This window comes from Argiope bruennichi, chromosome 8 (assembly GCF_947563725.1).
Source record: "Argiope bruennichi chromosome 8, qqArgBrue1.1, whole genome shotgun sequence".
In the NCBI taxonomy this organism is placed as follows: Eukaryota; Metazoa; Arthropoda; class Arachnida; order Araneae; family Araneidae; genus Argiope; species Argiope bruennichi.
This window is the reverse complement of record NC_079158.1, coordinates 19,688,374-19,714,771: the sequence shown is the minus strand read 5'-3', so window position 1 is coordinate 19,714,771 and position 26,398 is coordinate 19,688,374. Positions and strand designations below refer to the sequence as shown.

General features: G+C 32.3%; 1 protein-coding gene across 3 annotated transcripts in view; it reads right to left on the bottom strand.

The window, feature by feature from the left end:
• Nucleotides 1–17,303: 17,303 nt before the first annotated feature.
• The window catches only part of LOC129981367 (sterol O-acyltransferase 1-like), a 29,444-nt gene continuing 20,349 nt past the window's right edge, over nucleotides 17,304–26,398 (bottom strand). For 2 of the 3 annotated variants that reach the window (XM_056092189.1, XM_056092190.1), the window contains 5 exons: nucleotides 26,076–26,349; nucleotides 23,609–23,707; nucleotides 22,933–23,062; nucleotides 19,906–20,048; nucleotides 17,304–17,656 (listed from right to left, as the gene is read on the bottom strand). In XM_056092189.1, the coding sequence (XP_055948164.1) occupies nucleotides 17,591–17,656; nucleotides 19,906–20,048; nucleotides 22,933–23,062; nucleotides 23,609–23,707; nucleotides 26,076–26,349 (712 nt within the window). In that variant the 3' untranslated portion in view covers nucleotides 17,304–17,590. Of the gene's footprint in view, nucleotides 17,657–19,905; nucleotides 20,049–22,932; nucleotides 23,063–23,608; nucleotides 23,708–26,075; nucleotides 26,350–26,398 lie in introns of those variants that run through there. The other variant, XM_056092191.1, reaches the window with a different exon arrangement.

Genomic DNA, 26,398 nt, shown 5'->3' with positions numbered 1-26,398 from the left:
ATGAGAGTCTTAGACCATTCAGACGCGCTGCGGGTACGAAGCTTCGTGGCCAGATCGGCAGCATGAGCCATCTAGTTTTGCTGGTCTTCAGTTCGAGTCTCGAAACTGAGAACTTTTTCAATATACTTTTCTTTTCTTTTTTTTACATTTTTTTTAGATATTTTTATCCTTTATTCCCACACTTACTACGAACTTTTCCAAATCTTATACTACTAAAATAAAATTTTATGTCAAAATATTTCTATATTCAAGAGAAATTTTAGGAGTCGAGTTCACGCACATGCGCAGAATTCATTCCTATTCAAAACATTGTGCGTTTAGACCAGAATGACACCACTTTAAAACTTTTAGTGGATAATCATAATGAGAGTCTTAGACCATTCAGACGCGCTGCGGGTACGATGCTTCGTGGCCAGAGCGGCAGCACGAGCCATCTAGTTTTGCTGGTCTTCATTTCGAGTCTCGAAACTGAGAACTCTTTCAATATACTTTTCTTTTCTTTTTTTTACATTTTTTTTAGATATTTTTATCCTTTATTCCCACACTTACTACGAACTTTTCCAAATCTTATACTACTAAAATAAAATTTTATGTCAAAATATTTCTATATTCAAGAGAAATTTTAGGAGTCGAGTTCACGCACATGCGCAGAATTCATTCCTATTCAAAACATTTTGCGTTTAGACCAGAATGACACCACGTTAAAACTTTTAGTGGATAATCATAATGAAAGTCTGAGACCATTCAGACGCGCTGCGGGTACGAAGCTTCGTGGCCAGATCGGCAGCACGAGCCATCTAGTTTTGCTGGTCTTCAGTTCGAGTCTCGAAACTGAGAACTTTTTAAATATATTTTTCTTTTCTTTTTTTTACATTTTTTTAGATATTTTTATCCTTTATTCCCACACTTACTACGAACTTTTCCAAATCTTATACTACTAAAATAAAATTTTATGTCAAAATATTTCTATATTCAAGAGAAATTTTAGGAGTCGAGTTCACGCACATGCGCAGAATTCATTCCTATTCAAAACATTGTGCTTTTAGACCAGAATGACACCACGTTAAAACTTTTAGTGGATAATCATAATGAGAGTCTTAGACCATTCAGACACGCTGCGGGTACGAAGCTTCGTGGCCAGATCGGCAGCACGAGCCATCTAAATCTGCTGGTCTTCAGTTCGAGTCTCGAAACTGAGAACTTTTTAAATATATTTTTCTTTTCTTTTTTTTTACATTTTTTTTAGATATTTTTATCCTTTACTCCCACACTTACTACGAACTTTTCCAAATCTTATACTACTAAAATAAAATTTTATGTCAAAATATTTCTATATTCAAAAGAAATTTTAGGAGTCGAGTTCACGCACATGCGCAGAATTCATTCCTATTCAAAACATTGTGCGTTTAGACCAGAATGACACCACGTTAAAACTTTTAGTGGATAATCATAATGAGAGTCTTAGACCATTCAGATGCGCTGCGGGTACGACGCTTCGTGGCCAGATCGGCAGCACGAGCCATCTAGTTTTGATGGTCTTCAGTTCGAGTCTCGAAACTGAGAACTTTTTAAATATATTTTTCTTTTCTTTTTTTAAAATTTTTTTTAGATATTTTTATCCTTTATTCCCACACTTACTACGAACTTTTCCAAATCTTATGCTACTAAAATAAAATTTTATGTCAAAATATTTCTATATTCAAGAGAAATTTTAGGAGTCGAGTTCACGCACATGCGCAGAATTCATTCCTATTCAAAAGATTGTGCTTTTAGACCAGAATGACACCACGTTAAAACTTTTAGTGGATAATCATAATGAGAGTCTTAGACCATTCAGATGCGCTGCGGGAACGACGCTTCGTGGTCAGATCGGCAGCACAATCCATCTAGTTTTGCTGGTCTTCAGTTCGAGTCTCGAAACTGAGAACTTTTTAAATATATTTTTCTTTTCTTTTTTTACATTGTTTTTAGATATTTTTATCCTTTATTCCCACACTTACTACGAACTTTTCCAAATCTTATACTACTAAAATAAAATTTAATGTCAAATTATTTCTATATTCAAGAGAAATTTTAGGAGTCGAGTTCACGCGCATGCGCAGAATTCATTCCTATTCAAAACATTGTGCTTTTAGACCAGAATGACACCACGTTAAAACTTTTAGTGGATAATCATAATGAGAGTCTTAGACCATTCAGACGCGTTGCGAGTACGATGCTTCGTGGCCAGATCGGCAGCACGAGCCATCTAGTTTTGCTGGTCTTCATTTCGAGTCTCGAAACTGAGAACTTTTTCAATATACTTTTCTTTTCTTTTTTTTACATTTTTTTTAGATATTTTTATCCTTTATTCCCACACTTACTACGAACTTTTCCAAATCTAATACTACTAAAATAAAATTTTATGTCAAAATATTTCTATATTCAAGAGAAATTTTAGGAGTCGAGTTCATGCACATGCGAAGAATTCATTCCTATTCAAAACATTGTGCTTTTAGACCAGAATGAAACCACGTTAAAACTTTTAGTGGATAATCATAATGAGAGTCTTAGACCATTCAGACGCGCTGCGGGTACGAAGCTTCGTGGCCAGATCGGCAGCACGAGCCATCTAGTTCTGCTGGTCTTCAGTTCGAGTCTCGAAACTAAGAACTTTTTAAATATATTTTTCTTTTCTTTTTTTTACATTTTTTTTAGATATTTTTATCCTTTATTCCCACACTTACTACGAACTTTTCCAAATCTAATACTACTAAAATAAAATTTTATGTCAAAATATTTCTATATTCAAGAGAAATTTTAGGAGTCGAGTTCACGCACATGCGCAGAATTCATTCCTATTCAAAACATTGTGCTTTTAGACCAGAATGAAACCACGTTAAAACTTTTAGTGGATAATCATAATGAGAGTCTTAGACCATTCAGACGCGCTGCGGGTACGAAGCTTCGTGGCCAGATCGGCAGCACGAGCCATCTAGTTCTGCTGGTCTTCAGTTCGAGTCTCGAAACTGAGAACTTTTTAAATATATTTTTCTTTTCTTTTTTTTAAATTTTTTTTAGATATTTTTATCCTTTATTCCCACACTTACTACGAACTTTTCCAAATCTTATACTAGTAAAATAAAATTTTATATCAAAATATTTCTATATTCAAGAGAAATTTTAGGACTCGAGTTCACGCACATGCGAAGAATTCATTCCTATTCAAAACATTGTGCTTTTAGACCAGAATGACACCACGTTAAAACTTTTAGTGGATCATCATAATGAGAGTCTTAGACCATTCAGACGCGCTGCGGGTACGAAGCTTCGTGGCCAGATCGGCAGCATGAGCCATCTAGTTTTGCTGGTCTTCAGTTCGAGTCTCGAAACTGAGAACTTTTTCAATATACTTTTCTTTTCTTTTTTTTACATTTTTTTTAGATATTTTTATCCTTTATTCCCACACTTACTACGAACTTTTCCAAATCTTATACTACTAAAATAAAATTTTATGTCAAAATATTTCTATATTCAAGAGAAATTTTAGGAGTCGAGTTCACGCACATGCGCAGAATTCATTCCTATTCAAAACATTGTGCGTTTAGACCAGAATGACACCACTTTAAAACTTTTGGTGGATAATCATAATGAGAGTCTTAGACCATTCAGACGCGCTGCGGGTACGATGCTTCGTGGCCAGATCGGCAGCACGAGCCATCTAGTTTTGCTGGTCTTCATTTCGAGTCTCGAAACTGAGAACTCTTTCAATATACTTTTCTTTTCTTTTTTTTACATTTTTTTTAGATATTTTTATCCTTTATTCCCACACTTACTACGAACGTTTCCAAATCTTATACTACTAAAATAAAATTTTATGTCAAAATATTTCTATATTCAAGAGAAATTTTAGGAGTCGAGTTCACGCACATGCGCAGAATTCATTCCTATTCAAAACATTTTGCGTTTAGACCAGAATGACACCACGTTAAAACTTTTAGTGGATAATCATAATGAAAGTCTGAGACCATTCAGACGCGCTGCGGGTACGAAGCTTCGTGGCCAGATCGGCAGCACGAGCCATCTAGTTTTGCTGGTCTTCAGTTCGAGTCTCGAAACTGAGAACTTTTTAAATATATTTTTCTTTTCTTTTTTTTACATTTTTTTAGATATTTTTATCCTTTATTCCCACACTTACTACGAACTTTTCCAAATCTTATACTACTAAAATAAAATTTTATGTCAAAATATTTCTATATTCAAGAGAAATTTTAGGAGTCGAGTTCACGCACATGCGCAGAATTCATTCCTATTCAAAACATTGTGCTTTTAGACCAGAATGACACCACGTTAAAACTTTTAGTGGATAATCATAATGAGAGTCTTAGACCATTCAGACACGCTGCGGGTACGAAGCTTCGTGGCCAGATCGGCAGCACGAGCCATCTAAATCTGCTGGTCTTCAGTTCGAGTCTCGAAACTGAGAACTTTTTAAATATATTTTTCTTTTCTTTTTTTTAAATTTTTTTTAGATATTTTTATCCTTTATTCCCACACTTACTACGAACTTTTCCAAATCTTATACTACTAAAATAAAATTTTATGTCAAAATATTTCTATATTCAAGAGAAATTTTAGGAGTCGAGTTCACGCACATGCGCAGAATTCATTCCTATTCAAAACATTGTGCTTTTAGACCAGAATGACACCACGTTAAAACTTTTAGTGGATAATCATAATGAGAGTCTTAGACCATTCAGACGCGCTGCGGGTACGAAGCTTCGTAGCCAGATCGGCAGCACGAGCCATCTAGTTTAGCTGGTCTTCAGTTCGAGTCTCGAAACTGAGAACTTTTTAAATATATTTTTCTTTTTTTTTTTACATTTTTTTTAGATATTTTTATCCTTTATTCCCACACTTACTACGAACTTTTCCAAATCTTATACTAGTAAAATAAATTTTTATATCAAAATATTTCTATATTCAAGAGAAATTTTAGGAGTTGAGTTCACGCACATGCGCAGAATTCATTCCTATTCAAAACATTGTGCGTTTAGACCAGAATGACACCACTTTAAAACTTTTAGTGGATAATCATAATGAGAGTCTTAGACCATTCAGACGCGCTGCGGGTACGATGCTTCGTGGCCAGATCGGCAGCACGAGCCATCTAGTTTTGCTGGTCTTCATTTCGAGTCTCGAAACTGAGAACTTTTTCAATATACTTTTCTTTTCTTTTTTTTACATTTTTTTAGATATTTTTATCCTTTATTCCCACACTTACTACGAACTTTTCCAAATCTTATACTAGTAAAATAAAATTTTATATCAAAATATTTCTATATTCAAGAGAAATTTTAGGACTCGAGTTCACGCACATGCGAAAAATTCATTCCTATTCAAAACATTGTGCTTTTAGACCAGAATGACACCACGTTAAAACTTTTAGTGGATCATCATAATGAGAGTCTTAGACCATTCAGACGCGCTGCGGGTACGAAGCTTCGTGGCCAGATCGGCAGCACGAGCCATCTAGTTTTGCTGGTTTTCAGTTCGAGTCTCGAAACTGAGAACTTTTTCAATATACTTTTCTTTTCTTTTTTTTACATTTTTTTTAGATATTTTTATCCTTTATTCCCACACTTACTACGAACTTTTCCAAATCTTATACTACTAAAATAAAATTTTATGTCAAAATATTTCTATATTCAAGAGAAATTTTAGGAGTCGAGTTCACGCACATGCGCAGAATTCATTCCTATTCAAAACATTGTGCTTTTAGACCAGAATGACACCACGTTAAAACTTTTAGTGGATAATCATAATGAGAGTCTTAGACCATTCAGACGCGTTGCGAGTACGATGCTTCGTGGCCAGATCGGCAGCACGAGCCATCTAGTTTTGCTGGTCATCATTTCGAGTCTCGAAACTGAGAACTTTTTCAATATACTTTTCTTTTCTTTTTTTTACATTTTTTTAGATATTTTTATCCTTTATTCCCACACTTACTACGAACTTTTCCAAATCTAATACTACTAAAATAAAATTTTATGTCAAAATATTTCTATATTCAAGAGAAATTTTAGGAGTCGAGTTCACGCACATGCGCAGAATTCATTCCTATTCAAAACATTGTGTTTTTAGACCAGAATGACACCACGTTAAACCTTTTAGTGGATAATCATAATGAGAGTCTTAGACCATTCAGATGCGTTGCGGGTACGAAGCTTCGTGGCCAGATCGGCAGCACGAGCCATCTAGTTTTGCTGGTTTTCAGTTCGAGTCTCGAAACTAAGAACTTTTTAAATATATTTTTCTTTTCTTTTTTTTACATTTTTTTTAGATATTTTTATCCTTTATTCCCACACTTACTACGAACTTTTCCAAATCTTATACTACTAAAATAAAATTTTATGTCAAAATATTTCTATATTCAAGAGAAATTTTAGGAGTCGAGTTCACGCACATGCGCAGAATTCATTCCTATTCAAAACATTGTGCTTTTAGACCAGAATGACACCACGTTAAAACTTTTAGTGGATAATCATAATGAGAGTCTTAGACCATTCAGACGCGCTGCGGGTACGAAGCTTCCTAGCCAGATCGGCAGCACGAGCCGTCTAGTTTTGCTGGTCTTCAGTTCGAGTCTCGAAACTGAGAACTTTTTAAATATATTTTTCTTTTCTTTTTTTTACATTTTTTAAAGATATTTTTATTCTTTATTCCCACACTTACTACGAACTTTTCCAAATCTTATACTACTAAAATAAAATTTTATGTCAAAATATTTCTATATTCAAGAGAAATTTTAGGAGTCGAGTTCACGCACATGCGCAGAATTCATTCCTATTCAAAACTTTGTGCTTTTACACCAGAATGACACCACGTTAAAACTTTTAGTGGATAATCATAATGAGAGTCTTAGACCAATCAGACGCGCTGCGGGCACGAAGCTTCGTGGCCAGATCGGCAGCACGAGCCATCTAGTTTTGAAGGTCTTCAGTTCGAGTCTCGAAACTGAGAACTTTTTAAATATATTTTTCTTTTCTTTTTTTTTTACATTTTTTTTAGATATTTTTATCCTTTACTCCCACACTTACTACGAACTTTTCCAAATCTTACACTACTAAAATAAAATTTTATGTCAAAATATTTCTATATTCAAGAGAAATTTTAGGAGTCGAGTTCACGCACATGCGCAGAATTCATTCCTATTCAAAACATTGTACTTTTAGACCAGAATGACACCACGTTAAAACTTTTAGTTGATAATCATAATGAGAGTCTTAGACCATTCAGACGTGTTGCGAGTACGAAGCTTCGTGGCCAGATCGGCAGCACGAGCCATCTAGTTTTGCTGGTCTTCAGTTCGAGTCTCGAAACTGAGAACTTTTTAAATATATTTTTCTTTTCTTTTTTTTACATTTTTTAAAAATATTTTTATCCTTTATTCCCACACTTACTACGAACTTTTCCAAATGTTATACTACTAAAATAAAATTTTATGTCAAAATATTTCTATATTCAAGGGAAATTTTAGGAGTCGAGTTCACGCACATGCGCAGAATTCATTCCTATTCAAAACATTGTGCTTTTAGACCAGAATGACACCACGTTAAAACTTTTAGTGGATAATCATAATGAGAGTCTTAGACCATTCAGACGCGCTGCGGGCACGAAGCTTCGTGGCCTGATCGGCAGCACGAGCCATCTAGTTTTGCTGGTCTTCAGTTCGAGTCTCGAAACTGAGAACTTTTTAAATATATTTTTCTTTTCTTTTTTTTAAATTTTTTTTAGATATTTTTATCCTTTATTCCCACACTTACTACGAACTTTTCCAAATCTTATGCTACTAAAATAAAATTTTATGTCAAAATATTTCTATATTCAAGAGAAATTTTAGGAGTCGAGTTCACGCACATGCGCAGAATTCATTCCTATTCAAAAGATTGTACTTTTAGACCAGAATGACACCACATTAAAACTTTTAGTGGATAATCATAATGAGAGTCTTAGACCATTCAGATGCGCTGCGGGAACGAAGCTTCGTGGTCAGATCGGCAGCACAATCCATCTAGTTTTGCTGGTCTTCAGTTCGAGTCTCGAAACTGAGAACTTTTTAAATATATTTTTCTTTTCTTTTTTTACATTGTTTTTAGATATTTTTATCCTTTATTCCCACACTTACTACGAACTTTTCCAAATGTTATACTACTAAAATAAATTTTATGTCAAAATATTTCTATATTCAAGGGAAATTTTAGGAGTCGAGTTCACGCACATGCGCAGAATTCATTCCTATTCAAAACATTGTGCTTTTAGACCAGAATGACACCACGTTAAAACTTTTAGTGGATAATCATAATGAGAGTCTTAGACCATTCAGACGCGCTGCGGGCACGAAGCTTCGTGGCCTGATCGGCAGCACGAGCCATCTAGTTTTGCTGGTCTTCAGTTCGAGTCTCGAAACTGAGAACTTTTTAAATATATTTTTCTTTTCATTTTTTTACATTTTTTAAAGATATTTTTATCCTTTATTCCCACACTTACTACGAACTTTTCCAAATCTTATACTACTAAAATAAAATTTTATGTCAAAATATTTCTATATTCAAGAGAAATTTTAGGAGTCGAGTTCACGCACATGCGCAGAATTCATTCCTATTCAAAACATTGTGCTTTTAGACCAGAATGACACCACGTTAAAACTTTTAGTGGATAATCATAATGAGAGTCTTAGACCATTCAGACGCGCTGCGGGCACGAAGCTTCGTGGCCTGATCGGCAGCACGAGCCATCTAGTTTTGAAGGTCTTCAGTTCGAGTCTCGAAACTGAGAACTTTTTAAATATATTTTTCTTTTCTTTTTTTTTACATTTTTTTTAGATATTTTTATCCTTTACTCCCACACTTACTACGAACTTTTCCAAATCTTATACTACTAAAATAAAATTTTATGTCAAAATATTTCTATATTCAAAAGAAATTTTAGGAGTCGAGTTCACGCACATGCGCAGAATTCATTCCTATTCAAAACATTGTGCGTTTAGACCAGAATGACACCACGTTAAATCTTTTAGTGGATAATCATAATGAGAGTCTTAGACCATTCAGATGCGCTGCGGGTACGACGCTTCGTGGCCAGATCGGCAGCACGAGCCATCTAGTTTTGATGGTCTTCAGTTCGAGTCTCGAAACTGAGAACTTTTTAAATATATTTTTCTTTTCTTTTTTTTAAATTTTTTTTAGATATTTTTATCCTTTATTCCCACACTTACTACGAACTTTTCCAAATCTTATGCTACTAAAATAAAATTTTATGTCAAAATATTTCTATATTCAAGAGAAATTTTAGGAGTCGAGTTCACGCACATGCGCAGAATTCATTCCTATTCAAAAGATTGTGCTTTTAGACCAGAATGACACCACGTTAAAACTTTTAGTGGATAATCATAATGAGAGTCTTAGACCATTCAGATGCGCTGCGGGAACGAAGCTTCGTGGTCAGATCGGCAACACAATCCATCTAGTTTTGCTGGTCTTCAGTTCGAGTCTCGAAACTGAGAACTTTTTAAATATATTTTTCTTTTCTTTTTTTACATTGTTTTTAGATATTTTTATCCTTTATTCCCACACTTACTACGAACTTTTCCAAATCTTATACTACTAAAATAAAATTTTATGTCAAATTATTTCTATATTCAAGAGAAATTTTAGAAGTAGAGTTCACGCACATGCGCAGAATTCATTCCTATTCAAAACATTGTGCTTTTAGACCAGAATGACACCACGTTAAAACTTTTAGTGGATAATCATAATGAGAGTCTTAGACCATTCACACGCGCTGAGGGTACGAAGCTTCGTGGCCAGATCGGCAGTACGAGCCATTTAGTTTTGCTGGTCTTCAGTTCGAGTCTCGAAACTGAGAACTTTTTCAATATATTTTTCTTTTCTTTTTTTTACATTTTTTTTAGATATTTTTATCCTTTATTCCCACACTTACTATGAACTTTTCCAAATCTTATACTAGTAAAATAAAATTTTATGTCAAAATATTTCTATATTCAAGAGAAATTTTAGGAGTCGAGTTCACGCACATGCGCAGAATTCATTCCTATTCAAAACATTTACTTTTAGACCAGAATGACACCACGTAAAAACTTTTAGTTGATAATCATAATGAGAGTCTTAGACCATTCAGACGTGTTGCGGGTACGAAGCTTCGTGGCCAGATCGGCAGCACGAGCCATCTAGTTTTGCTGGTCTTCAGTTCGAGTCTCGAAACTGAGAACTTTTTAAATATATTTTTCTTTTCTTTTTTTTACATTTTTTAAAAATATTTTTATCCTTTATTCCCACACTTACTACGAACTTTTCCAAATGTTATACTACTAAAATAAAATTTTATGTCAAAATATTTCTATATTCAAGAGAAATTTTAGGAGTCGAGTTCACGCACATGCGCATAATTCATTTCTATTCAAAACATTGTGCTTTTAGAGCAGAATGACACCACGTTAAAACTTTTAGTGGATAATCATAATGAGAGTCTGAGACCATTCAGACGTGCTGCGGGTACGAAGCTTCGTTGCCAGATCGGCAGCACGAGCCATCTAGTTTTGCTGGTCTTCAGTTCGAGTCTCGAAACTGAGAACTTTTTAAATATATTTTTCTTTTCTTTTTTTTACATTTTTTTAGATATTTTTATCCTTTATTCCCACACTTACTACGAACTTTTCCAAATCTTACACTACTAAAATAAAATTTTATGTCAAAATATTTCTATATTCAAGAGAAATTTTAGGAGTCGAGTTCAGGCTTATGCGCAGAATTCATTCCTATTCAAAACATTGTGCTTTTAGACCAGAATGACACCACGTTAAAACTTTTAGTGGATAATCATAATGAGAGTCTTAGACCATTCAGACGCGCTGCGGGTACGAAGGTTCGTGGCCAGATCGGCAGCACGAGCCATCTAGTTTTGCTGGTCTTCAGTTCGAGTCTCGAAACTGAGAACTTTTTAAATATATTTTTCTTTTCTTTTTTTTACATTTTTTTAGATATTTTTTATCCTTTATTCCCACACGTACTACGAACTTTTCCAAATCTTATACTACTAAAATAAAATTTTATGTCAAAATATTTCTATATTCAAGATAAATTTTAGGAGACGAGATCACGCATATGCGCAGAATTCATTCCTATTCAAAACATTGTGCTTTTAGACCAGAATGACACCACGTTAAAACTTTTAGTGGATAATCATAATGAGAGTCTTAGACCATTCAGACGCGCTGCGGGTACGAAGCTTCGTGGCCAGATCGGCAGCACGGGCCATCTAGTTTTGCTGGTCTTCAGTTCGAGTCTCGAAACTGAGAACTTTTTAAAATGTATTTTTCTTTTCTTTTTTTTACATTTTTTTTAGATATTTTTTATCCTTTATTCCCACACTTACTACGAACTTTTCCAAATCTTATACTACTAAAATAAAATTTTATGTCAAAATATTTCTATATTCAAGAGAAATTTTAGGAGTCGAGTTCACGCACATGCGCAGAATTCATTCCTATTCAAAACATTGTGCTTTTAGACCAGAATGACACCACGTTGAAACTTTTAGTGGATAATCATAATGAGATTCTTATACCATTCAGACGCACTGCGGGTACGAAGCTTCGTTGCCAGATCGGCAGCACGAGCCATCTAGTTTTGCTGGTCTTCAGTTCTAGTCTCGAAACTGAGAACTTTTTAAATATATTTTTCTTTTCTTTTTTTTACATTTTTTTAAGATATTTTTATCCTTTATTCCCACACTTACTACGAACTTTTCCAAATCTTATACTACTAAAATAAAATTTTATGTCAAAATATTTCTATATTCAAGAGAAATTTTAGGAGTCGAGTTCACGCACATGCGCAGAATTCATTCCTATTCAAAACATTGTGCTTTTAGACCAGAATGGCACCACGTTAAAACTTTTAGTGGATAATCGTAATGAGAGTCTTAGACCATTCAGACGCGCTGCGGGTACGACGCTTCGTGGCCAGATCGGCAACACGAGCAATTTATTTTTGCTGGTCTTCAGTTCGAGTCTCGAAACTGAGAACTTTTTAAATATATTTTTCTTTTCTTTTTTTTACATTTTTTTAAGATATTTTTATCCTTTATTCCCACACTTACTACGAACTTTTCCAAATCTTATACTACTAAAATAAAATTTTATGTAAAAATATTTCTATATTCATGAGAAATTTTAGGAGTCGAGTTCACGCACATGCGCAGAATTCATTCCTATTCAAAACATTGTGCTTTTAGACCAGAATGACACCACGTTAAAACTTTTAGTGGATAATCGTAATGAGAGTCTTAGACCATTCAGAATCGCTGCTGGTACGAAGCTTCGTGGCCAGATCAGCAACACGAGCAATTTATTTTTGCTGGTCTTCAGTTCGAGTCTCGAAACTGAGAACTTTTTAAATATATTTTTCTTTTCTTTTTTTTAAGTTTTATTTTTGATATTTTTATCCTTTATTCCCACACTTACTACGAACTTTTCCAAATCTTATACTACTAAAATAAAATTTTATGTCAAAATATTTCTATATTCAAGAGAAATTTTAGGAGTCGAGTTCACGCACATGCGCAGAATTCATTCCTATTCAAAACATTGTGCTTTTAGACCAGAATGACACCACGTTAACACTTTTAGTGGATAATAATAATGAGAGTCTTAGACCATTTAGACGCACTGCGGGTACGAAGCTTCGTGGCCAGATCGGCAGCACGAGCCATCTAGTTTTTCTGGTCTTTAGTTCGAGTCTCGAAACTGAGAACTTTTTCAATATATTTTTCTTTTCTTTTTTTTAAGTTTTATTTTAGATATTTTTATCCTTTATTCCCACACTTACTACGAACTTTTCCAAATCTTATACTACTAAAATAAAATTTTATGTCAAAATATTTCTATATTCAAGAGAAATTTTAGGAGCCGAGTTCGCGCACATGCGCAGAATTCATTCCTATTCAAAACATTGTGCTTTTAGACCAGAATGACACCACGTTAAAACTTTTAGTTGATAATCATAATGAGAGTCTTAGACCATTCAGACGCGCTGCGGGTACGACGCTTCGTGGCCAGATCGGTAGCACGAGCCATCTAGTTATGCTGGTCTTCAGTTCGAGTCTCGAAACTGAGAACTTTTTAAATATATTTTTCTTTTCTTTTTTTTTACATTTTTTAAAAATATTTTTATCCTTTATTCCCATACTTACTACGAACTTTTCCAAATCTTATACTACTAAAATAAAATTTTATGTCAAAATATTTCTATATTCAAGAGAAATTTTAGGAGCCGAGTTCGCGCACATGCGCAGAATTCATTCCTATTCAAAACATTGTGCTTTTAGACCAGAATGACACCATGTTAAAACTTTTAGTTGATAATCATAATGTGAGTCTTAGGCCATTCAGACACGCTGCGGGTACGAAGCTTCGTGGCCAGAGCGGTAGGACGAGCCATCTAGTTTTGCTGGTCTTCAGTTCGAGTCTCGAAACTGAGAACTTTTTAAATATATTTTTCTTTTCTTTTTTTTACATTTTTTAAAAATATTTTTATCCTTTATTCCCACACTTACTACGAACTTTTCCAAATCTTATACTACTAAAAGAATATTTTATGTCAAAATATTTCTATATTCAAGAGCAATTTTAGGAGTCGATTTCAACGCACATGCGCAGAATTCATTTCTATTCAAAACATTGTGCTTTTAGACCAGATTGACACCATGTTAAAACTTTTAGTGGAAAATCATAACGGGAATCTTAGACCATTCAGACGCTCCGTGTGTAAGAAGCTTCGTGGCCAGATCGGCAGCACGAGCCAACTCGTTTTGCAGGTCTTCAGTTCATGTCTCGAAACTGAGAACTTTTTAAATATATTTTTCTTTTCTTTTTTTTACATTTTATTTAGATATTTTTATCCTTTATTCGCACACTTACTACTAACTTTTCCAAATCTTATACTACTAAAATAAAATTTTATGTCAAAATATTTCTATATTCTAGAGCAATTTTAGGAGTCGAGTTCAAGCACATGCGCAGAATTCATTCCTATTCAAAACATTGTGCTTTTAGACCAGATTCACACCGTGTAAAAACTTTTAGTGGAAAATCATAATGGGAATTCTACACCAATCAGACGCTCTGTGTGTAAGAAGCTTCGTGGCTAGATCGGCAGCACGAGCCACCTAGTTTTGCTGGTCTTCTGTACGAGTCTCGAAACTGAGAACTTTTTAAATATATTTTTCTTTTCTTTTTTTTAAATTTTATTTTAGATATTTTTATCCTTTATTCCCACACTTACTACGAACTTTTCCAAATTTTGTACTACTAAAATAAAATTTATTGACAAAATATTTCTATATTCTAGAGAAATTTTAGGAGTCGAGTTCACGCACATGCGCAGAATTCATTCCTATTCAAAACATTGTGCTTTTAGACCAGATTGACAACATGTTTAAACTTTTAATGGAAAATCATAATGGAAGTCTTATACCATTTAGACGCTTTGTGTGTAAGAAGCATCGTGGCCAGATCGGAAGCACGAGCCACCTAGTTTTGCTGGTCTTCAGTTTGAGTCTCGAAAATGAGAACTTTTTAAATATATTTTTCTTTTCTTTTTTTTAAAATTTATTTTAGATATTTTTATCCATTATTCCCACACTTACTACGAACTTTTCCATATCTTGTACTACTTAAATAAAATTTATTGACAAAATATTTCTATATTCTAGAGAAATTTTAGGAGTCGAGTTCACGCACATGCGCAGAATTCATTCCTATTCAAAACATTGTGCTTTTAGACCAGATTGACAACATGTTTAAACTTATAATGGAAAATCATAATGGAAGTCTTATACCATTTAGACGCTCTGTGTGTAAGAAGCATCGTGGCCAGATCGGAAGCACGAGCCACCTAGTTTTGCTGGTCTTCAATTCGAGTCTCGAAACTGAGAACTTTTTTAATATTTTTTTCTTTTCTTTTCTTTTTTTTTAAAAATTTATTTCAGATATTTTTATCCATTATTCCCACACTTACTACGAACTTTTCCAAATCTTATACTATTAAAAAAAATTTTTATTGTCAAAATATTTCTATATTCAAGAGAAATTTTAGGAGTCAAGTTCACGCACATGCGCAGAATTCATTCCTATTCAAAACATTGTGCTTTTAGACCAGAATGACAACACGTTAAAACTTTTAGTGGATAATCATAATGAGAGTCTTAGACCATTCAGACGCTCTATGGGTACGAAGCTTCGTTGCCAGATCAGCAGAACGAGCCACTTAGTTTTGCTGGTCTTCAGTTTGAGTCTCGAAAATGAGAACTTTTTAAATATATTTTTCTTTTCTTTTTTTTAAATTTATTTTAGTAATTTTTGTCCATTATTCCCTCACTTACTATGAACTATTCCAAATATTATACTTCTAAAATAAAATTAAAGCATAAATTTACGGAAAATACAGAAATGTTGTAACCGAAAAATGTTAACCCTAGCCTCATTAGAGTGGGGGAAAAAACTTGGCGACCAACCGGTTCACCAATATTAATGCTCGTTAAAATTTTAATAGTTAAATATTTTATGTAACTCGTATTTTAATAGTTTCTCCATGGAAATATTTTAAAGTTACAAATTTTGATAGTCATATAATTCATTCATAATATTATAAAGACTTCAACTATAACGTAATATGTATCTTCCTAATGTTCTTTTAGCCCCCGTAGAATTTATGCTTTAAATTAAAGTGGAAATGGTTAAATTGCAATTTAAATAAGGATATTTTTTACTGAAACAATGAATTTTTTTTCTTTTAAAATATGAGTACTGAAAACACGGTCGCTTTGCATTTAAGCTAAACCTTATGCAAAATTAAGAATATCTTTCTTAATTTATGTAATATCTTAAGAAGGTTTCTACAAAATTTTCTGAGATTCATCATGAACAGATCGATTAATTAACATTGTTTAGTTTTAAATGCATCAAACACTAAGAAAATAAACAGAATCCTTTGAAATAATCTGTCGAAAACATATTAAACCTTCAAGACGAAGTCCGTAACCATTGTCGACAATCAGAACACAATACGCATGCGTGAATTTTCAACGCCAATTATGGCAACGCAAATGCTTAAATTTTCTACGCCAGTTGGGGTAACGCTATGCCGATTAGAAATTTTTAATTTCCTTTAATCGGAGTTATTTTAATTCAAAAGTACTTCAGAATGAATCTGAAAGATCGATTAATTAATAATCTTTAATTTTAAATGCATAAAACATTAAGAAAATGAATAGAATCGTTTGAATTAATCGGCAGGAAAATGTTACGCCTAAGCCTCATTGCTGTTGGGAAAAAAATGTTGAAGCCTTACTCATTTGGCGGTGGGGAAAGAAATAATTTGTTTGGCGGGAAAGTTAGTTTTTAATTAAAAGTTAAAATTCTAATTAAAAATTCAAAAAAAGGAACCCCAGGTGCACATTCCCGACCTCCACGGTATACATGTACTAAATTTGGTAGGTGTAGGTGAAATGGTCTGGCCTGTAGAGCACCCACCCACCCACCCACCCACACACACACACGCACACGCACGCACGCACACACACACATTGAGCTTTATATAAGTATAGATAATGATACATGTTAATTTTTTGCAAAATAATTTAAATCTAATAAAAAGCAAAAAAAGAAGAAAAAAACAGAAAAAAAGAAGGAAACTTGGTACTGCGAACAGGAAAATTATTCCATTTTCAATAAGCTTTGTGAATAAGTAGAATAAAACCATTTAACACAAACCACAATTTTTAAAAATAAAAGTTTATTCTCAAAAACTCAACTGAACACATTATAAATTTCCACATACAAATCAGACAAATCTGCCTAGTATTAAGAGAGACTAAGCATAATACAGTGAAAAAATATTCTGAAGAAAATAATCCATATATCCTAGAAAGAGAGGAAAGTGAGTTCAAAGAAAATATATTTTAATTTCAAGATTTTCAGAAAATTAATATCACAACAGCGGTACATTTTAGAATAAAGATTTTTTTGCTTAGAAATTCATCATATTGTAAAAAAAAAGTGACAAATAAGTTTTTATCCAATAGCAAAAAATCGGTTCTAAAGAAAATGTATTTTTTAGTTGAATTATCTTTCTTTTATAATTATTAATCAGATATAACTGATTTAAAATATTTAAAAAAAGATTTAGTAATTCTGAAAGCTTTCATTTCTGTAAAAGTTTCTAGAATTCTACATCTACAGTAGTAAGACATACTTAATTTCATCGATTTAAAAGTTTGTTTATAATTAAAGAAAGTGAGATACACTCTTAATGATATTCAAATAAGTTTGGACATATTCGAAAATTTCTAATTTACAATATTACATAAATAAGTCTCCCAAAATTAGAGGCACTCTATTTCCAAATACATGTTAGACATATATCCAAAATTAAATTTTGAGTTAATTGTCTGGAATTCTATTTATTTAGAATACAGGTCGAGTTAGATTGTTATATTTTTACTAAAAAAACTTTTTAACTAAACTTTTACGCTAAACTGGGAAAGATATCACATTGCAATGGAGAAACCGAGGAACTGCATAGTCTAGCCAAGAATCCTGTAAAGGAAATTAAAAATAATAAATTATTCATTATTGAGGAACATGATATTGTATAAAGTAATCGATCACAATTAATCTTATTATATCCATCATTTTAGTTTGGAATTTTTGGAAATCAGAAATATATTTAATACAACTCAAAATTTTTTACGCATCTAAAGCAGAAAGTTTATGCTAATTAGTTTATTACTACGAACCTACTGTCAATGCGAGCATGATTTTTTTTTAAATATAATTATTTCTAAATCTGAAATGAATTTCATCATAATATATATTTAAAAAAAATTATATGTGATCCATTTTTAAAAGAACTTGTAGAAAGAAAAGAAGGGGGGAAAAAAATTGAAATCTGCTATCGCAAATTTCAAGTAATCATATGATAACATTATTTGTTTTAAATTAAGTGGTATCGATCCGATAGAAAAACATGTTCTCACATGACTCATATCTCGCAATCACCAACATTTAGGAAAGCGATGGTTTTTGACCATCTTAAAATCAATAAATAAATCTTAAAATCAATAAAAATTTTTTCGCGAGGCCAGATTTTTTTCTTGCAAAGCCAGTTTAAACCGGTTTTAAACAATTACGTAAATATCAGATTACGCATATACGTCGATATTTAGAAAACGACTTTTTTTTAACTCTCAAAATCGTTCGAGCTCCAAAAATTTTTGCTAGCCAGGAAAATTGAAAACTAAGAAAAACAACAAAAAAAACATATATTATATAGCTTTCGATACTTCTCTCACTGTTCCGCATTCATTTCCCGTTTCTTCTGTGCGCTTTTCCGGACGATAACTTCCAATGTCCCTCAACTTTATTGGCCAGACCGGAGAATCGGGTGCATGGCAAACATTCGTGCTATTTTATACCTTTTGTTGGCTATAAGTCACCAAATGTGACAATCTTCTTTATCATTTTCTAACAACCCTAAAAGCAAAAAACTGGTGCCTCAAAGCAATAAATCGCCGATTTTCTGCCCGTGCATTTCGAGGCTTCAAACACCCCAAACCAAAACAACATAATTTTCTCACAAGATAAAATGCTAAGTGATAAATTGAAAGTGATAGAAAGACATTGAGTGATAGTGAAAATAATCATGCTAAGTGATAAAAAAACTCCATTTTTTCTAGATATTTATTTATAAAGGAAAAAAGTTACAAGGATGCAACAGTGCATGTCATTAACATTGAGGTCTGAGATGTGGATGCGTTATACCCCAACTTTCAAATAACGGAAGTATCATCTCGACAATCTAATATATCGCGTTCTGTGCTTAGTTCCGTCTCGTAAAGAAAAGAATCGAGCACTTCTTTTGCAAGTCAACTTCCAGTAGAGCAATTAGATTCTTTAATTTATACAGATTTGCAAGTTTGATCGCAAATTAGCTTAAAGCATTTATAAATTTTCGAATTCACATACGAGCAAACGGATACACCAACAAGCTTTTCATTGTTTGATAGATTTAATCTAAAAAATGTGATATAGATTTGTGATTATGATAATAAGCCCATAAATCAAATTTCAGTCCTTCAGATTTTTGGGATTTTGAATTCTGTTTAAATGAAATTGGAAAGATAGAGAATAGATATTAGACAATGATTACGAAAGAGCATGCGATTTTTGGCGATTAATCGCCAGGATTTGGTTAATACAAAGTACCAGAAAATCGAATGTATATACTTTTTTCCCGTCCAATTAAAAATGAAATTTGACATAAAACTTCAATGATAGTTTCAAAATCACATATCATATTTAAAATCTTTTAGTCATCACGTTAAAGTGTAGAAAAAAGTAAAGAAAAGCTTGTGAAAGATGGTTAAGCCCTGCACGGATTTGGTTCTAAATTAAATGCAGGTCTACACTTTAAATTTTAAATTTCGGTACCAAATTTTATCCATCCAGCTTTTTTGTTTGATATTTATCGTGTTAAGATATACTGGAACAATTGAAGGGACAGACCTTCGTTTGAAATGATCTTGTTCAAACTTTGACAGAAATCTTCAAATTTGTTGTAAAAACCATACAACAAATTTCGCTCGGCTAGCTCAAACCATTTTTTAGTTATCGTGTTCACAGACAGACAAGTATACTTCCAGAAACGTGTTTTTCGGATTCAGGCAGTTCTGAAACGTTGAGTTTCAACGAAATCTCGACTTGCAATTTTTTGACGTGTATAATATTTTCTCTTTCTATACTTCGTGTGTAGGAAGTAAAACTAAATTAAAGGAGGAAAAACCTACTAAAATCCTCGGGCAGTTGATCCTGGTAGACATTTCCAAAGAGTAGAAAACTAGTAAAAGTCCATATCCTAGCAACAAGGTAAACCAAAGGAAAAAGTTCCAGAAGTTTGAGGTTCTTCTTCGAGTCATAAAAATGAATATAACTGGAAAAAAAAATGTTGGATTTTTATTAATAGTTTGGTGCAAATTTAAAAAAAAAATTAAGATCGAGACAGTTACAAAAGAATACAAAAATTGGAAAAATTTGAATAAATTAAAACTAGATATTTATGTAACTTTGATTTAGATATAACATGCCAAAATTTAATAAATTATGATTATTCATATAATAAGGGTTAAAAGAGAGGCTAAATCATTCTTATGCCTATAAAAAAGAGTATTTAATAATATGAGCTTAAATAAAGCATACTGGAGCTAATATTTCTTAAATAGTAGAGCAATGTATCGGTTGATTATAATTAAAATTGCACTTTCAAAAGGCTGTTAATAAAGAACTACTGGTCAGAATGACACAATATTTCATATTGAAAAATTCGTTTTATGAATGAAAAAATTCAAAAGTTTACCGATATATGGGGCTGTATTCTTCACAGTATGTTGAAATCTGTTGCTTTAAAAGATGTGTTAATTTAAAGGTGCACATTCAGAGACATGATATGCGCAGCTCACATTATTCTTGTGATAAAAATAAGGAACAAGCAGTTTCTGCGTTTCAGAAGATAGTCGTGTCTCTACTATGAATATTTTTACAAGAATGGTGACTATGCGAAAATTACCTTCAAGTAATCCCGGACGTTACGGGATTTTAGAAGCGGTTCCGGTAAAATAACAGCATTCGGTCTGAAGAAGATGATTGATAAAGCTGAAGAGACGGGCTCATTTGAAGTGAAATGTGGCATAGAGAGGAAAGCAATTGCTTCGACATCAGGGGAGGATGTGGCTACACCACTATAGAAAGTGCCAAGTACTGCTCTGGTAATGCGCAGTATATAGGGAATTTTCCAGACTTGAGACATATCTGTGTGCATGATTTTGTCATTCTTGCAATACTACCCATTCAAAATTACACATTTTCAGGAGTTACTTCCTATTGATCTGTCAAAACGAGGAGCTATTACTGAAGCCGGTTCTTTTTTTTTTTGCTTCAAAGGAAATGGACAATGCATAGCCATAAATCATTTTGTAGACAAAAAAGCCCATTTAATTCTCCAAAGTTCTATCGACATTCACAATTCCAAAACACTGGTAAGAGAGAATATGTTCCAAATGCAACCATTACCTCTTCATTTTCAAAAGGGCACCGTGTGGTGAGAGTTTACGGCAACCTTTATTATTGATTGCTTAATTTTTGAACAGATTGATATTTTGAATCCTATAACCGGTACAGTCAATAGGATATGTTATGAATCTCTTTTGCGCAACAACTCATTTCAACACTGCAACAGAGTGGATGTGGACATCACAATTTTTATGCTGGGTAGCACTCCCCAGGACATTTCAACACAGCAAAGCAGATCTTGATTCTTCACTTTGGAAATGACAAAATTATCAGTCGGATTTTCCAACAGCTTGGCCGTTACGATCAACATACTTGAACCCTGTGGAATTACCTATAAATGTTGTGTACAGACGTTCGAATGCGGTCTTAGGGGAATTGCAAACATGCATTATGCAACACATTTATATTATCACCACTGAAACACTCCGATATGTTGTGAAACATGCAGTTTTGCTCTTTCAGCTGGCAGGAGGAAACGGTGGACAGTATACTGAAAATTTCTCAAGCAAATCATCCCCAAACTTCCTTTTCTTGAAGGTTTTACCAGTTTTGATTTAGAAACAGTTAAAAATCGATTTCATTTTTGCTTTTTTACGGTTTTTAGTCTAAGGACAGCTAAAAATCGATTTTTCCCACCTTATCGGGAAGGTGTCACACCGGATAAGGAACAAAGAGTACCTCGACAACATGTCAGGATTTTTAATTAGCACTTTATGACGAATAGAAGGACTTTCAGGGCCGAATCAGTCAACTTTTGAACTTTATTTTTTATTTTTCAAAGTCAATTTTCATTGTCCTGCTTATACTCAGATCTCACTGTAAAAATATCCCAAATTTAATATAGGAAATCTTTATTATAAATTTCCACTCCAAAGGAAAAAAGAAGTTTAATCCATATCTGTTATTATTCGATATGATATAAATGTTATTTTTCAATTTAATATTTCTACTGAATTTAGATAATTTAATATTTTTATTCATAAAGTTTAATGTTCAGTATTAACGTTTTTTAATTTAAATTAATTAAAATACTTTCAACTTTTATATTGATATTTTAAAATCCATTTTGAGGAATCCCAAAATAATTTCACTTATAAACGGTTTAAATAAGGCGTATTCAAAAATATTCAATTCTACAAAAAAAAGCATTCTTAGTTTTGTTAAAACATGCCAAAGCAGTTTTAAATACTTGTATTAGCTTTATTTGATTCCTTCTATAAACGTGAAATTTATAATCACTTTTATACTCAGTTATACTTGTATACAATAGTTTTGACTCCATATGCATGGCTCAATTTATATATTGAATCTGGAAGAAAAAAGGATTTTCAGATTTCATAATATTTAAAATAGCTAATTACAAAATATTTATTAAAAGGTTAATTAAAAAATTTCTAAATACGCTTTTATTAGTTTGTTGAAAATTTGAAAATAATTTTAAAATGTGAAGGTGAAAACAAAATCGTGTAATCATGAAGTAGTGAAAACAATACTATAAAGAAACAGAAGCAAAATTAATATTAAAAGAAAAAGAAATTGCAAATTAAAATGAAGAAAATTTCTGGGTATTCATTACAGATTTAAAAAATTATGTATATGACATATAATCGGTTACGGTTATTATATCTTGTATTCTGATGTTCCTATAAAAAAACGTGCTTTAAGCAGTACAGTGCACAGATATAAACGTGCTTTAAATATGTTTTTATTTAGAATAATAAAAAAGTAATTCATAAAAGGATACTTACTACCAGCTATGTAAAATAATGTGAATAAAGGAGGGAATATAAATCTGAGAGAAACGGCTACGATATATTCATGAACAATTGCAGATAGCATAAAAACTGACACCATAGCAACAGTTCTGCTTTTCAAAATCTAAACAAAAGAGAAGCGGCGATAAATAATCAAATACCTTTAAAAAGCAAAATATTCTGATGCTTTTAAAAAAGATTTAATACAATTAATTAGATTATATTAAAGATTTAATACAATCTAGAAATTATACAGCGTTATATTTTATGTAGAAAGAAATTAATATTTACTATTGTTTCTTCACTAAATTTTTTTATTAATAGGCTTTTTTTAATTATGAATTTGGAAACAAATATCCACTTCAATTCTTTTTCAACTTATAATATCTAAGATTTTTGTTAAGTTTATATATAGAATAATATAGGTGAATTTCAGCTTAGAACTTATTACTGAATTCTTAAAACGCTTATTAAAGATTTCTTTGCTTTTCTTTGATATAAATATTTAAATACCATCAGTGTCGTGCAGATTAATTCTAGATGAATTTTTGCCACAAAATACAAACACAAACGTATCATTCAGCTTGTCTTCCAATTCTCGAAACAGAGAACTTATTGCATTTATGCATTAAGTGGTTCATTTAAATATGCAAATAAATTTGTTACTTACAGCGTATATATCACAATATATGTAGAAGTACAGCCAATCATGCACAAGTATATTCCAAGATCGGTAAAATTTTGTATAGGAAGTACAGTTCCACCAATCCTTTAAATAAAAATACACGAGGTATCATCTTTTCTGGGTGCAAGTAACTTTCAGAAATACATTATTTCGTCAGTTCTTTCAGTTATTAGTAGCAGAGTAAAATAGATAAAGACAAGCATCAAAGAAAACAAAATTTAATTTGAAAACGCAAGGGATGTTCTTTTTCACAGGCATACACGCTTGTAGTTTACTGCCTCAATAAGAAACGTTCTCCTAAAGCAAACGTGCATTCATAAGATTTAACTTCATAGAAATGTTCCGAGCCAAACTTTGAAGATATCACTTTCAATTCCAGGAAAAATTGCACAATACTAAATAGAATCTAGATTTCAAACAGTGTAGTTTTAATAGTCTTACATAAGTTATGTTCATCATGTATAAGAACCTTTTTAATGGAGTTCAGCTCCATGACGTCAGAGCTCTATTATGTCCAGTTCATTCATCTTCTAAATGACGCGATTTTCATTTTTTATTCGTCTATAAACTACTCAGCTATTAATTAAAATCCTTCTTCTCCAGCATGAAACAACGAAAGAAAATCATGCGATTACGTACTGGAAGAAACAATGAAACCGATTTCCGTTTCATTCACAGCAATGGAAATATTATTGTCAAATATTCTCCAAAATAGATTTAAAACCTAATTATATACATATAGATCTAAAAATCTTACAGGAATTAAATTCTGAATCATTGAAAAGATAAAAAAGATAATTGTCTGGACATTAAAACGATGCAAAACAAATATTTTTTCAGAAGTTACCTGAAAAATCTAAATTATTTTAATTAATTTAAATTTAAATTAAAATTTCATAGAAATCACTCTGAAATGCCCATTCATACTTCTCAAAATTTGAGCAAAATTTAGTAACTCGAGGTCATTTAGAGCGCGCCCACATTCATCCATATCAATAGTAGAGATGGGATTCACATGAGGAATAAACCGAAATGACTAGGATATCACTGTGAAATACGATGTACATTAGAAGGTCCATTACACTAACAGCTCTGTTTTCAGCGAGGAAGCCTTGAGACTTTATTAGAAAATTTCACTTATACAACATACAAAAAACCTTGGAGGGGTATTAAAGAAAGCTTTAATATCTCTCACAATTTGAAGTTAACAAATTATTTTTGAGAAAATCATAAATATAATTATTATAAGATATTTAATTGAAGTTAAATACAACCAACATACTGAACGAAACATCTAATCGCCGAAGGCGGCTAATTGTCAATTAAATGAACACTCCAATCTATTATAATTTTAAAAATTGTAAACATTTATTGTAAATATATCAAAAAAATATTGGAAAAGAAAAGATATCTACATATAACAATTATAAATGAAATTATAAAATTGGTATATATAAAAATAGTCTTTGCAATTAAATTTAATAAAAAAATTCGCTTAAATTTAATAAAGTAATCTTGTTTTTTAGAAGTTCTAACCACCACAACAAAAAAATGGAGTTTAATATTTAAGGAAATCAATCAAGTTATTCAGAATTTTATGGGAAAGAAATATACAATAAATATCTGTATTGGATTTCTAGCAATGAAAATTTTAAATTGTTCGCTAATATTAGGATGTATCTATAGAAAACGGTATTTAATCTTATAAAATATCGATGTTTAAAACTAGGACAGCTAATGTAAGTAGGAATTTTTTTGTTCATCCTCAAAAATTCTATGAAGCTTCCAGTAAGATGGTTCTTTTTTTTTTGTTTGTTTATTTCATTTACTGCATTGGAATAAACTCAAAAAGGAAGCAAGTAACTAATTGTTGTCAGCTATATTACTTTTTTGGTGGTGAATCATAGACTAATTACTCCGACCCGTTCGAAGGCATACGGAAAAGAATGATTGGACTGCCGTGATAGCAACACTGCCGGGAACTGGGGTTGTTTCCTAAGGGCCATCACCGGCTACGGTACAACCCTTCCCTAAGAAGCCCTTCCCGCCATCGATGGGAAGTAGCCACCCCCACATTTTCGTATACCTACAAGGGTGGCGAGAACCAACCGCCATGCCAAACGCTTCTCACTTTCAATTACGAGGTGCTCCCCCGTGGGATTTCCTGGTTGTGAAAGCGGGAAATCTCGTTACATTAACAAAACTAATCATGATAAAACTGAATACTGAAATTCAAACAAAGTCATGAGAAATACCTGACTCATCTAACAAGTGAGATTGATTTTTTTAAAGAATTTTGAAAATTACATTTATCACTCACATAAAACAAACAAAAAAAAACCCGTGTTTAAAATCTGCTTAAGAAAAAATCTTAAAAGAAGTCACTCCATCAGCAGTTATTATGAACATTTATAAACATATGAAATCAGCACGCAACTAGAAAGATACTTACTTCATAAAACAATCTGTCGCCAAACCTCAGCATTTCAGCAAAAGCATTCGGCAAACAGTGTAATATGGGATAAAACGTTACGAACGAGATCATACTACCTGCGAAGATTGCAATAGCCATCAAACACACAAAATGAGTGATGGGTATGGGTTCAATGCCCGCCTTGTTGAAGCTATTCGCTAAGAAACAAATGTAGACAATATAGTCACCCAATACAATAAGAAATAATTGCAAAAGATTCCAGGCAACGAAACCCCAGCGAATACCAGATGTTCTGAAAATAAAAGAAAAAGTGAAACACTTTTATAAACTTTTATTTAACG